General features: G+C 69.9%; 4 protein-coding genes across 4 annotated transcripts in view; 1 reads left to right on the top strand and 3 right to left on the bottom strand.

Annotated features, from left to right (window-relative positions):
- The window catches only part of CHLNCDRAFT_144153 (hypothetical protein), a gene marked incomplete at both ends in the record, with an annotated part of 2480 nt that extends 326 nt beyond the window's left edge, over positions 1-2154 (bottom strand). Inside the window, 5 exons of the mRNA XM_005848568.1 lie at positions 16-206; positions 446-699; positions 874-1445; positions 1690-1968; positions 2146-2154. Of these exons, the coding sequence (XP_005848630.1) occupies positions 16-206; positions 446-699; positions 874-1445; positions 1690-1968; positions 2146-2154 (1305 nt within the window). The remainder of the gene's footprint in view (positions 1-15; positions 207-445; positions 700-873; positions 1446-1689; positions 1969-2145) is intronic.
- Positions 2155-2870: 716 nt separating this feature from the next.
- CHLNCDRAFT_30648 (hypothetical protein) lies at positions 2871-6642 on the bottom strand. The gene is made up of 11 exons (XM_005848567.1): positions 6397-6642; positions 6073-6150; positions 5695-5807; positions 5315-5447; positions 4970-5105; positions 4680-4774; positions 4295-4422; positions 3993-4062; positions 3668-3787; positions 3265-3393; positions 2871-3052 (listed from the first exon to the last, which is right to left on the bottom strand). The coding sequence occupies exons 1-11, from the start codon at positions 6547-6549 to the stop codon at positions 2936-2938; spliced, it is 1272 nt and encodes a 423-aa protein (XP_005848629.1). The 5' UTR covers positions 6550-6642; the 3' UTR covers positions 2871-2935.
- Positions 6643-7735: 1093 nt separating this feature from the next.
- On the top strand, positions 7736-10975 carry CHLNCDRAFT_51502 (hypothetical protein; the record flags this gene model as incomplete). Its single annotated transcript, XM_005848771.1, has 8 exons — positions 7736-7919; positions 8076-8277; positions 8355-9213; positions 9357-9584; positions 9781-9876; positions 10147-10218; positions 10470-10565; positions 10793-10975. 8 exons carry the CDS (start codon positions 7736-7738, stop codon positions 10973-10975), a joined length of 1920 nt encoding a protein of 639 aa, XP_005848833.1.
- Positions 10976-11974: 999 nt separating this feature from the next.
- Positions 11975-12845, bottom strand: part of CHLNCDRAFT_144149 (hypothetical protein) — a gene marked incomplete at both ends in the record, with an annotated part of 1951 nt that continues 1080 nt past the window's right edge. Inside the window, 3 exons of the mRNA XM_005848566.1 lie at positions 11975-12179; positions 12335-12402; positions 12529-12700. Of these exons, the coding sequence (XP_005848628.1) occupies positions 11975-12179; positions 12335-12402; positions 12529-12700 (445 nt within the window). The remainder of the gene's footprint in view (positions 12180-12334; positions 12403-12528; positions 12701-12845) is intronic.

Genomic DNA, 12845 nt, shown 5'->3' with positions numbered 1-12845 from the left:
GCCGCCGCCCCGCACCGCCGCAGCCGCCGCGGCCGCCACGACGGCCGCCGCCTTGCTCCGCGGCCGGCGCCGGCTCCTGCTGCGGCCCTGCTGCTGCTGCTGCTGCTGCTGCTGCTGCTGCGCGCTGGCTGCAGCCGCGGGCTCGGGCATGGGAAGAACAAGGGTGGTCACATCGGGCGTGCTGGTGACGCCTGCGCCCGCAGCCACTGCACGCCGCACACGCACGGGGGAGAGGACAGGGACGCATGTGGTGAGCGCAAGGGCAGGCTGCGGCGCAAGCGCACGTGCGGCGACGCCTGGGGAGGGCGGCTGGCGGGCCGACATCCAGCCCCACCCCACCGCAACCCAGCCCAGCCCCACCCCAATTTTCAATCTAAACATGGGTTTAGAAAGGGTTTAAGGTTTTTTCTGCCCAGCAGCTTCCCCGGCCCCAGCTGCCGCGCACCATAGTCTCCGAAGCAGCGCGACACGGCCAGGCCCGGGATGTGGGTGTCGCGCAGGTACACGCGGTACGGTCCCGCCGCCCGCCCCTCCTCGTCCAGCATCGTCTGCATCACCCAGCCGCCCGCCGCCTCGATGCGCGCCCGCTCCAGCGGGGAGCAGGGGCGGTGGTCGTGCGTGAGCGCGCAGGCGATGTAGCGGCCGCCCTGGCAGAGGCCCAGCACGGCGCGGGAGTCGCCCGCCCACGCTGCCGTCACGCTGCAATACGGGCGGTACGGGCAGGGAGGGAGGGAGGGGGGAGGCGGGGGTGGAGGTGGAGAGGAGAGGGCGGCAGGCAAGGGCCGGGGGGGCGGCGGCGGCTGAGAGAGGGTGGGAGGGGGCGATCCGGCAGGCGGTGCGCTGCGCAGCAAGCAGGCGGCGGCGGCGGCCCACCTGCCGGGCTGCAGCAGGCACATGACGGCGGTGGAGCCGGAGAGGGAGAAGTCGGCGCCTGTGGAGGGCATGGTGGAGGCGGCGGCCGCAAAGCAGCGCTCCAGAAGCTGCGCTGCCTCCTCCTGCTGCGCAGCGGCGGCGGCGGCGGCGCCCGGGCCGTGGCTGCCGCTGCCCTGGCCGCCCTGGCCGCCGCGCTGGCCGCCGTCCTGGCCGCCTTCGCGCGGCTGGCAGGCGGGCTGCGCCATCAGCGCCAGCTGGCTGTGCATGAGCAGGCCAGAGGCGAGGGCGTTGCGCAGGTGGGCCGAGGCGGCGGCCCCCGCCCGGCCGTGCCCGTCAAACACGCCGACGGCCACCGCGGGGGAGCAGCAGGCGGGCGCGTCGGAGCAGCCCTGGCACGCCGCCGCGCCGCCCGCCAGCGGCAGCGCCAGGAAAGAGTCCTGGTTGCAGCCCTTCCAGCTGTGCCGCTGCCAGCCGCCGCGCGACACCACCGCCACCTCAGCCAGCCCTGGCACCGCCAGCGCCGCGTCGGCGTCAAAGTGAGCGGGCTTGGTGTGCGCCGCGCTGTCCCAGGCCTGCACCACGGCGGGGCAGAAGGCAGAGAGGGCGGCGGTCAGCAGCCGGCGCCGCGCCGGGCTGCCGTACAAGCTGCCGTGCCGCCTGCCTCCTCCCGTGCCGCATGCGTGCATCCCGCCTCGCCCCCCCGAGCCCGCCCCTGGTCCGTCCCCGCACCCCCCAGGCTGTGCATCGCTGCTGCTTTGGCTGCCCACCCAACCCCACCCGCCACAGGCCGCCCACCCCACCCCACCCGCCACCCACCTGCATCACCAGCGCCGCCTGCTGCGCCTCTGTGAGCGTGCGTGGCGGCAGCGCCGCCAGCGCCGCCAGCGCCTCCTCCTCGCTGGCTGCCTCCTCGCCCCCCGACAGCACCGCCTCCATCAGGGAGGCCGCGGCCGAGGCGCCGTGATCCACCCAGCTGACCGTGTGCGGGCGCCTGGGGGCCGGCGAGGGCTTGGCAGCAGGCCTGCCGCCGCGCGCCGCCGCCAGCTCCCCCGCCGCCGCCTCGATGCGCTCCAGCTGCTCCAGGTGTTGCAGCACCTGAAGGAGGGGCGAGGCAGGGGCACGAGAGGGAGGCAAGGGGTGGAGGAGAGGTCAAGAGGAGGCGAGGCGCCGTCGACGCAGCACAGGGTGGCGGTCGCGCTGCTCGAGCCTCTGCAGGCTGACCGCAGGAGCCAGTTGCAGGCGCCTCCAGCCACCACCCCCTCGGAACCCCACCTGTGGCATGGTGAGGGTGTGCCGCATAACCTCCACCGCCCATCTGCAGCCGCCGCCCAACTGGGGCAGCGCCGGCGGCGCCGCGCCGGACGCCGCAGAGGCCTGGACCGGCTGCTGGCGCCTGCGTGGATGCTGCCGGCGCGCTCCCACGGCCGGGGAAGCCGGCGGCTGGGCCAGCACGTGTGGCATGGCGGAGCGGGGGTTGTGGATAAAACCTGGCTGCCAGGACCTCCACCGTCTGCAGGCGGGGCCAGGGATGGTAGGGATGGCTGGGTCGGCAGCTGTGCTGCCCACCCAGGCGCGCGGGCCACGAATTGCGCTTGGCCCGCTGCCGCCGCCCCCATGCACCCCGCACCCACTCGCCTCTTTCGCAGCTTTCAGCCTCACGAACGTCGAGTCTGCTCCCCCAGATTCCCTGAGCAACGGCCAAACTGCGCTGCAGCGCGAGGACTGGCTGGGAACGGCAAAACCAGCCCAACAAGCACGTCCAAGTGTGCAGCGCGTCTCTCGGAACAACAACGAAATCCAGGGGGTGGGTTGAAAGCGACGAAACAGCTGAGCCGCTTTCTCACCCAAGCAAAGCAGGCAACTCATGCCGAGGCTCAAACATGCCGAAAGGCCCCCGCCTGCTGCAGCCAGCCCCCAGGAAGCTCGGCATACAGCCCAGGGTGCTGCTGGCGGAGCAGCCCCCCCGCCGACGCCGCCGATGCCCCTTGCGGCCGCCCAGCTCCTGTGTTGTTACAGCGCGCCGCAGCAAGCTGAGTGCTGCAGGGCTGCTCATCCAGCGCAGTCACTTGTAGAACTCAAAGGAGTCCGAGGTCTTGCGTACCACATTCTTGTATGCCTTCTCAAAGTCCTTTGGCAGGATGACATACCGGTTCTTGCGCACCGCCAGCATGCCCGCCTCCTGCGCCAACCACGACGCACACACAGGCGCGCACCAGGGTCAAGGCCAGGGAGAGCGGCCCTCCCAGGAAGGCAGGTCGGGCGCAGAGGGCGCAGGCACGCAAGCGGCCGAGCCTAGCGCGCCACGGCCATGCGCCCGCCCACCACACGTCCACCCATGCTGCCTGCTCCTCCTCGCTCCACCCCCAACACACCACACACACACACTTACACACACGCACACCCACACCACCGCCTCGCCTGGCAGATGGACGCAATCTCGGCGTTGTTGATCTTGTCGGGTCGCGCCACATAGTCCTCCAAGTCCACCTCCTCGCTCAGGTTCATGGCAGAGGTGCAGGCCTGCACACACGCAGGCGGGCGGGGCACGTGCGGGCACGCATGCGCGAGCGCGTGAGGGAGGGAGAGCGGGGCGGGGCCGCCCGCGGGCCGAGGCGGGCGCCGAGCGAGGGGAGCAGCCGGGGGCGGCAGCCGGGGAGGCGGCGTGCTGCGCGGCGCGCAGGCGGGCGGCAACCACCCGGCACCCGCCGCCACCAGGCGCCTGCGCGCGCACACATTCACACAAAACGCACTCAAAACGCCACCACCACCCCACTCCCCCTGCTGCCTGCTCCACCTGGAACACGAGCCGCTTCTGGCGGCGGTCGGGCAGCGGGAACTCGATCTTGCGGTCGAGGCGGCCGGGGCGCAGCAGCGCGGGGTCCAGCGTGTCGGCGCGGTTGGTGGCCATGATGACCTGGCGGCAGGGTGGAAAGCACGCATGGGGCCGGGAAGAAAGACAGCGTGACGGCGAGGGCAGCAGGGCGAGGCGGCGCATGGGGCGGGGGTCGGGTGGAGGGAGGTGCTGAGGCCGGCAGGGGGACAGGTGCGCTGCGGGGCTGCGCGGAGAGCTGCGGCCTGCGGGCTGGCTGCGGGCTGCGCGCGCGCGGCGCCTTGCCCACCTTGACGTTGGTGCTCTGCTCGAAGCCGTCCATCTGCGTGAGGAGCTCCATGAGGATGCGCTGCACTTCCCTGCAGCAGGAGGGCGGGGCCGGGAGTGAAACGGGGCCGGGTGGGGAACGGGAAGGCACGGCACGGCACGGAGCACGCCTCGGCCGCGGTGCAGCACAACCAGAAGTCGGCCAGCCGGGGTGGCCAGGCTGCCAGGCCTGGGCAGGCCCTGCAGAGCCCCGCCAAGCCCGCCGCTGCTGTCCACCCCACCCCCACGCCGCCGCCGACGACACCACGCTGACCACCCGCCCACACCCGCCTGTCGGCGCCCGTCTGCGCGTCAAAGCGTGCGGTGGCAATGGCGTCCACCTCGTCCACAAAAATGATGGAGGGGGCGTTCTGCTTGGCCAGGCGGAAGACGTCACGCACCATGCGCGGCCCCTGCACCCGTGGCGGCGGCGCAGCAGGCGGGAGGGGGTAGGGTCGGGGGAGGCACGCGCGTGACTGGCAGGTGCGCCTGTTTGGTAGACCAGGCGAGAGATGCCGCGGCGATGCGCGGCCTGTACACCACCCCAGTGGCGCTCTGGGCCGCCCGCGAGCATGCCTTCAGTCCTGGGCAGCTGCCCAGCAGCCTCCCTGGGGGGCCACCCCATCCAGCCTTCCCCTCATACACCCTCCCCTGCCCTGCAGCCGCCCACCTCCCCAAGGTATTTCTGCACAAACTCGGAGCCCACAACGCGGATGAAGGAGGCGGTGGTGTGGTGCGCCACGGCCTTGGCCAGCATGGTCTTGCCTGCAGGCGGGGGAGGCGGGGTGGCGTGTGAGGGGGGCCCGCAGCCGTCACACGGCGCAGGGCAGCAGCACGCCGCCGCCGATGCAGCAACGGCAGCAACGGCAGCACCAGCGGGCGCAGAAGCTGCAGGCAAAGGAGGGCGCACGGCGAGCAGGGCACCCAGGGCGAGCAGGGCAAGCAAGCCCCACTGCGCACCAGTGCCGGGCGGGCCGTAGAGCAGCACGCCGCGCGGCGGGTCGATGCCAATCTGCTCATACAGGTCGCCCTGCACCAGCGGCAGCTCCACCGCCTCCTTGATCTCCTGCTTCTGGATGTCCATGCCGCCAATGTCCTGCAAGATGAAAGCGAGAAGGAAGCGAGAAGCACGACCGGGATGTGTGGGCAGGGGTGGAAGGCGAGGTCGGGCACGCCAGGGTGGCCCGCGGCATGCAAAGGCACGGGGCAGCGGCAGCGGCGGTCTGGCCCAGCGCCCATGCCGCCACGCGGCAGCCTGCCTGGCCGGCTGCTGCCCCAGGCGCGTGCGGGCTGCAAGCACCGCACCTGGTACGTCACATCCGGCCGCTCCGTCTGGCTCATCACGCTGATGGTGGAATCCGCCTCTGGCGGCAGGATGTCCACTAGCGCGTTGGAGTGGCGGTGCAGCGCCACGGATGCGCTGGGCCGCAGCAGCTCCCTGCGGCGCGGCGGCGGCGGGCAGCACGGCGAGCAGGGGCGCGTTGGCGGCCGGCCGGCTCCCAGCATGGCGCGGCGGTTGGCGCCCACGCGCCCACGGCAGCATGGGCGGTGCGGGACGCCAGCCATCAAACCCAGCCTGTTGCCTGCCTGCCTGCCTGCCCAGCCGGCCTGCCGGCCTGTGCGGCACGGCTCCTCGAACCCCCACCCTCCTGCCTGTGCCTGCGAGGGGGGCCTGCGCGTCCTACCTGTTGAGGGTGGAAAGGATGCGCACATAGTAGTTGGATCCCGTGGTGGAGCCCACAATCCCCGTGTTGTTGTCCACCATCTCCAGAAACTGCCCAATCACCAGCGGCACCGCCTGCACACGCGGCAGCGGCAGCGCCGTGGGACGCGGGCGGGTGCGAGGGAGGCGGCGGCGGCGGGCGAGCGGCAGGGGCAGAGCGGCTGGCTGGCTGGGGGTGCGGGGAGCAAAGGAGAGCCGGCATGGCGGCGGCCCAATGGGCGGGCGCGCAGCCTGTTTCCACGGCCAGCCCCGACCGCGAATGGATGCAGCCATTGGGCACGGCAGCAGCCGGCGAGCGCAGGAGGCCAGGGCAGCGGGCGGCGATGTCAAGCAGGCGCACCTGGATGCGCTTCACCTCCTCCTGCGCTCGCAGCAGCTCATTCTTCAGGTTCTTCTGCTCCTCCTTGATGTACTCCTCCTGCAAAGGCACCAGGAGGCACGAGGCGACGACACACTTGAGCAGCGGCGGCGAGAGCGGCGGTCGGAGCGGCTGGTGAGACCTGCGCCACTCAGGCCTGCCTCACGCCGGTGCTATGCTTGCTCCTGAGCCTGAGCTGCTCCCCGGGAGACTGTGCAGGCGGCGATCAGGGCTGCCAGTGTCTGCTGGAGGGAGCCACAGAGCACAGGCAAACTGAGGAGCCCTGCCAGCGCTGCCCCGGCGCACCTGGATCTCCAGGAATTCCAGCTGCCGCTGTAGCGTCTTCAGCTTTGTGTAGAGGTCCTCCTGCGGCTGGCCGGCCTCAGTTGTTTCCATAGCCTCGGGCTCCGCCCGGCTAGGCACGTCCTGGGCCTTGGCCACGGCCAGGGCGGCCGACATGGCTGGTGCTTCCTCGCGCTCTCGCCGCAAACCCACTCCCCGGCCGATCGATCGAGCGGCTGTTTACAAAGTCCACCAGCAGCCAAGCGAGGACACAGGACAGGCAGGCAGGGCCCGCAGAACGACCCAGCTTAGCTGCAATGCTAGCTGGCGCAGCATGCCGGTCATGGGCGGGAGCAGCGGTTGCCGCAGTGCGACGGCTGCTGTTCCTGGTTGGGGCTTCCCACCGGGCTGCAGGTTGTGGAAGACGCATCCATACATCTTGTCGCCATGGCATCAGAGCGCCCAGTGCCGAAGTAGGTGCCCACCCGAGAGACCGCCGTTGCGCTTTCAAGTTCTTTGATGCAAGAAGATCCCCACGCTTGCCTGGTGAATGTGAGAGAAAGGCAGCAGGATATTGTGAGAGAAAGGAAGCAGGAGGTGGGTGGGTGGCCAACTCACCATCCACGGAGCCCTTCGGCAAGTGGCGGCACTGCCGCAAAGTGTGCTGCGGCCGGAAGCTGCCGCATGGGGTGCTGCAGTCGGCAAACCGGCCTCTGCCTCTCCCCATGGGGCCTTTACATCACCTTGGGACCGGATTGGCAATAAGCATACGCATATACGAACGTCCCCAATAGCAACTCTTCGCCTCCCTGCGACGGACACGACTACGGGCAGGGCGTTACAGGTCGCCTTGCATTGCCTCTGCTGTCCGTCTTCCTAAATCCTGCCTTCCGCTGCTGTCACAAACATATTCATTCGCTCAGCGCAGCAGAAGGGTTCGGCTGTGCGCTGGACCTGGGCGGCAAGCGGGCTCCTGCGGTCTTCTGCAACCTCCCCTTGATTACCAAGGTGATCACAAGTGCCGCACCAGCGCAGGACAGCTCCGGGAGGGTCATTGCACCCCCCGGGGAGGGTTCTGCGGCTGCCAGTTGACCCTCCTATGCCCGTCCCACACTTCCAGCACCCTACCCCACCGCCTGCCGGCTGCGGCACTTGAAGCAGCATGCCCGCGGGGCGTAGGCAGCGCGACGGCCGCCGCGGGGCGTGTGGGTCCACCCTGCGCCGCCCCCATGCGCGTCGTGCGGCCCTGCCATAACCAGTGCCTGCAAAATGCCCTATATAAACCCTGCGTCCGCCTGCTGTCCCTTCTGACTGCAGTGCACGGAACCTTGCAAGTCAGTGCAAGCCAGCCCTATCTCGCGACATGCTAGCCACAGTGGATGGTGCGGCCGTGTGCTCTGCCGCGGCCGGCAAGCAGCCGGGATCGCAGGCGTGGCCCGCGCTGCCCGCCTCCCCGCCCTCCCTGCTGACATCGGGCACACCTCTGGAGCCTGCGCCCTCGCTGGAGGAGGCCCTGGGCTCGCTGACGGTGCACGACAAGGGGGCAGGTGGGCTGGATACCCCCATGGCGCGATGGGGGGCGCTGGAACCTACTCGCGGCGGGTTTCAGCAGGCAGTTGCAGCTGCAGCAGGCCATTTCCTCTTTTTCATTTGCGACAGGACCTCTGCACTGAGCTGCTGCTGGCGCTGCCGCCGCCCTGCAGGTTGCCTGGCCCCGGGGCACGGCACAGGCGGCGGCAGCGGCGGCGCGGGGAGCCCCACCGGCGGCGGGACGCCGCCCGCCAGCGAGGCCTGGGTGCTGACCGCTGGCCTGGCCTCCTCTGCTGCCACATCCGGCCTCTCCCCTGATATCAGGCAAGTTCCCATGCCTGCCGTCAGTCAACACAAGAGGGGCAACATGTTCGGGTGTGCTCCCTAGAGGGGTGCCCGCCTGCCTTCCTGGCCCTACAAACCACCACCACCCCGCCGGCCTCCTGCCGCAGCCCCCTCGAGTCGCGCGTGGAGCTGGCGCCAGCACTGCGGGCAGCGCTGCTGCAGCAGGCACAGGTGCAGCAGGGGCGGCGTGAGCAGCGCCGCGCCCCGGCGACGGCGGCGCTGATGCAGGCGCAGCAGGCGCGGGTGCACCTGCACGGCATGGCTGTGCCCACTGGCCGTGCCGCAACGCCTGCAGCCTCGGCCTCCCTCATCAGCGGAGGCCTCATGACACCCTCCCACTCTCTGGACGACCTCACAGCACCGGGCTCCCTCCTAACCGGAGCCATGTCCCGGGCGCCATCCGCGGCGCTGGCGCCAGAGCTGCAGGCATTCCTGCTGCAGCAGCAGCAGCCGGACGAGGCTGCCGCCAGCTGGGCGACCGCGCACAACAACAGCTGCGGCAGCTTGGACCTCCTGAGCCAGGCCAGCCTGCAGGCAGCCGAGCCCCTCGCCACCCTGCGCCCGTCCCCCACGCCGCAGCTCACCGGCGCTGGCGGCGGCGCCGGCGCCGGATTTGATTGGCCATTGGAGGGCACGCAGCTGCCGTGCCTGCCTGGCTCCCTTGCCGCGGCTGCAGCCCCGCAGCTGGGCGTGCTGCCCCTGAGCGGAGGCAGCAGCGGCCCAACCAGCATGTCGGCTTACCAGGCCGGCCCCTGGACACCAGCCTGCTTCCCCGCGCCGCAGGCAGCGCTGCCGGCCGGGCCGGCGTTCCCGCAGAGCCTGCCGCAGGTGCTGGGGGCACAGCTGCCTGCGCACCTGCAGTCCCTGCTGCTGCATGAGCAGCAGCACAGCGCGGCCCTGCTGCAGCCCTTCCCCTCCAGCCACGGGCTGCCGCGGCCCCGCCTGTACCACCCCCATCCGCAGCAGGTGCGGCTGCCACTGCCCCCCCTGCTGCCGCTCATGCTGCTGCCTGCGGGGCCGCCAACCAGCACATAGCCATGCTTCACTGCACGCGAGATGCCAGCGCTCAGCTCCTGCACGCCTCTTTGCACGGCCTCCCTGCGCTGCAGGCGGTGCAGGGCCTGGCCCGCAGGCTGGCCCAGGCCGCCACCCAGGACCCTCCGGAGCTGCTGGTGGGGCCGCAGGGCCGCTACCAGCCCTACTGCCAGCAGGTCATCTCCGCCCGCCTCAACCACGCCGCCACGAGCGCCCTGAGCATCATCAGGCTGCTGCAGTCGCGAGACACGCCCGCCATCGCCGCCCAGATCGGCAAGCGCTACTACTGCTCCCTCAAAGAGGTGCGGCCCGGTGGGGGGTGGGGGGTGGCGTGTGCGGGATGGGTCGCGTGTGTGCATCTGGGAGCAGGGCATGTGTGCCAGGCTGCTGGTCATGCTTTGCAGCGGACCACCTCCTCACTCAGCCCGGCGGCGCCCCCATGCTGCTGCCCCACGCCGCCGGGCCTGCTGCTGCCGCTTGCTGCCGCCTGCCGCGCAGGTGGCCAAGGTGGTGGGTGGGGCGCGCTGCCTCCTGGTGGCCCCTGACGTCCAAATCTCCTCCACAGCCAACATCAACCCAGTGCGTGCTCTGCAGGTGGGTGGCGGGCCCGCCGCCAGCGCAGGCTGCGCCCCCGCGCCCTCCGCCCGCCCCCCCTCTGTCTCAATCCGCCCCTCACCTCGCTGCTCTTCTCCATTTCACACACACATGCATGCATGTATGCATGCGTGCCCACCACCACCACCCAACAACAGCAATAATGGATAGAGGAGCGCACCGGTGCGGCGCACCCCATACACCGACCCGCCCGCGCATCCACCCTGGCGCATTGTGTGCTGCCCTCTGCCGTCCTGCCCCTGCCTGCAGCGCATACTGTTGGATGCCCAAGCCGCCGGTGTGCCCGTCATCTTTGCCCTCAGCCGCCGAGGGATCGGCCAGGTTTGCTGCGGGGCCCATGCCCCAGCTGATATGCCCCGCAGCCACGCAGCGGCTGGGAAGCTTGGGCCACCAGATGTGGCACCGGATGTGCCGCCGGTGTTCATGCTTGAGGTGCCAGACCCGAGCACCACCCCACTCGGTGCCAGCAGTGGGTTTGCGCCGCTGCTGAGCGCCCAGGCTCAGAGCCGCCCGCTGCGCCGCCATGCTGGTGGAGGGGCCTGAGGTGGAGTACCGCTGCGGTACTGCCGCAGGTGTTTGGGCGGGACAAGTCTATGTCGATTGTGGCCATCATGCGGCTGGAGGGGCTGGAGGGGGAGTATGGGGTGATGGTGGAGGAGGCGATCCAGGTGGGGTGTGGGGGCATGGCTGGCGGTGGTGGCGCCAGCAAGGCGGTGGTGCCAGCCCCTGCTGCACCACCACCCAGCTCACGCTCTGCATGTGGGCTGGCCAGGCCGCGGGGCGGCGCACGTGGTGTGGCAGCATGGTGGCGTGGCGCGTGGTGCGCTGTCTGTGCGCGTCTGCCTGCGCTGCTGAGCCAAGCCCGCCCATGCGCTGCGGGCACCCTGTCCTGCAGGGGCGCCAGCTGTACATGCAGCACCGTGGCGGGGCCCCCACCGCCGCTGCCCTTGCCCCCATGGGCGGCCACCTGCCAGGCGTGCCTGTCGCTGGCGACATTGGCGCCGCCGCCATTGCCGCCATACAGCGAGCGCAGGCCGCCCTGTCGCTGCCTGCTGCTCAGCTTGGCATCCGGCCGTAGGAGGCTGGCTGGCTGCTGCCCGCCTCCTGTCAACCTCATGTTATCTACCTGCGAACCAATCTACATGCGCCGCATGCATTTTCCTGCCAAACCCACCCAGCTCAACGGTGCCTACAGTTGTGCGCTGCGCGGCTTGCGGAACGCGCTGGTGCCTAGCACAACACGACCTAGTTTTTCCAATGAACACCTCCTCTTTTCATGCCCTGTTTTTCCAGTGAACACCTTTTTGTTCGTGCCTTGCTTTTTCCAATGAACAACCTCCCTTTTCATGTCCTGCGCTGTCACGCCCCGCTGCGTTTATGACTCACCCATTGATGAGGCTGCATGTCTCTTTTTCCCAATCCAATCCATCGACAGGCCGCATGCTTTGCGCCTGGCGCCAATGCGCCGCATAGCCAGCCTAAACGTTGCCGCATAGTCAGCCTACCCACGGCTGAGGTTCGCACTCATACAGTTAGACCTATCTAGATATCTCTCAGATCTGAGAAGCTCTCCCTCGCCCTACAGCGTCCAACGCACCTCCCACATCCATGTGTTGAGGCCCCGTGCCTCCCCGCCTCCCCATCCTCAACCCCGTGCAAACCTACCCGCGCCCCTGCCTGTGTACGTGCACCTCTATATCCCCCAAATGGGGAGCCAGTCTGTACATGTCCAATAGGCTTCAGCAAGGGAGGCTGGGCTCCATCAGCCCGCCTGCCCGCCTCACTCAACAGGCGAGAGTGCCTTGTCCAGAGCCTGCCTGGTCGCAGCCGCTTGATGTGATGCTGCGACTCCCTTGTGTATTGACACACTGCCCCCGGTGTGCTGACATTCCTTGTTCCTTTTTTCTCTCTCCCCATGCTGACCCTAGGGCTGCCACAGTGAATCACCCAGCCCTCCCTCTGCTATTCCCTCCAGTTCTTCCCTGAACCAATGGTGTGCACAGGAAATGTATGTCAACAACGAAAGTATCACATGCCCACAAGTAGCACAAGGGCCTCGGATGCGAGCGCACAGCACTCAGACCAACGCAGCAGGACCTCCACGCTCTGTCGGCGGGCCTTGCTGCGGCTGCCGCTGCTGCTGCGCTGGCGCCTGCCACCGCTTGCGCTGCCTGCGCTGCCACTTGCGCCGAACATGGGGCAGCAAGCCGGCCACGGCACAGGCGCCGTGGCGCAGCGCCCCCGCGGCGTGCGCCGCCAGCTTTATGGGTGCCAGGGCGGTGCTGCAGCGGGGAGCAGGGCGAGCCAGGACCGAGGGGTTGACGCAGGGTTGGAGCAGGCGTGCCGCAAACGTGTGTTGCATAGCGGCGGAGTGCCCGTGTGGCAACAGACGCACGCGGCAGCAGGGCGCGGGCGGCAGGCGAGGCGCCCCACTCACAGCAGTGCGCCCTGGGCGAAGCCCTTGGCCAGCCCGCCAAACAGCAGCAGCAGCCCCATGTGGGCGTACTGCAGGCAGGCAATGATTGGGTGCAAGGGGGTGGTGGGGCAGCGCGCCAGCTGGCCATGCACGGCTGCGGTTGCTTGACGGCGGCCGGTGGCAGGCAAGCGGCTGCTGTGGGGTGTGCAGCGCACCTCTATTGCCATTGCCAGGCGTCGGGCGGAGGCGCAGAGCGCCGCCGCCGCGGGCTCCAGCGGCCAGGGCAGGGCGCCCACGGCGTGCGCCTGTGCCCAGCCCACCGCCAGATGGACCCCCAGGCCTTGCAGGTAGCGCGCCGCCGACAGCAGCGGGGCATCCCAGCGGCCGCTGCAGGCAGGCAGCGCGGCGCGGCGCGGCACAGCACAACAGGCGGGGCCGGCACCTTAGGCGTGCAGAGCGGGAGGCACACTGTGTGCATGCAGACTCTCGTGCCGGCATCAAGCGATGCTTGATCCGCCAACCACCGGCCGCG

The sequence above is a fragment of the Chlorella variabilis genome (genome assembly GCF_000147415.1).
Source record: "Chlorella variabilis unplaced genomic scaffold CHLNCscaffold_7, whole genome shotgun sequence".
Classification (NCBI taxonomy): Eukaryota; Viridiplantae; Chlorophyta; class Trebouxiophyceae; order Chlorellales; family Chlorellaceae; genus Chlorella; species Chlorella variabilis.
Note: the sequence above shows the minus strand (reverse complement) of the source record. Positions and strands in the feature narration are given on the sequence as shown.

Coding starts and splice junctions, on each gene's coding strand:
- CHLNCDRAFT_30648 (XM_005848567.1), bottom strand. CDS start 6,549: ATGTCGGCCGCCCTGGCCGTGGCCAAGGCCCAGGACGTGCCTAGCCGG. Junction 6,151..6,396: donor TGGAATTCCTGGAGATCCAG/GTGCGCCGGGGC, acceptor GTGCCTTTGCAG/GAGGAGTACATCAAGGAGGA. Junction 5,808..6,072: donor AGGAGGTGAAGCGCATCCAG/GTGCGCCTGCTT, acceptor CCGCGTGTGCAG/GCGGTGCCGCTGGTGATTGG.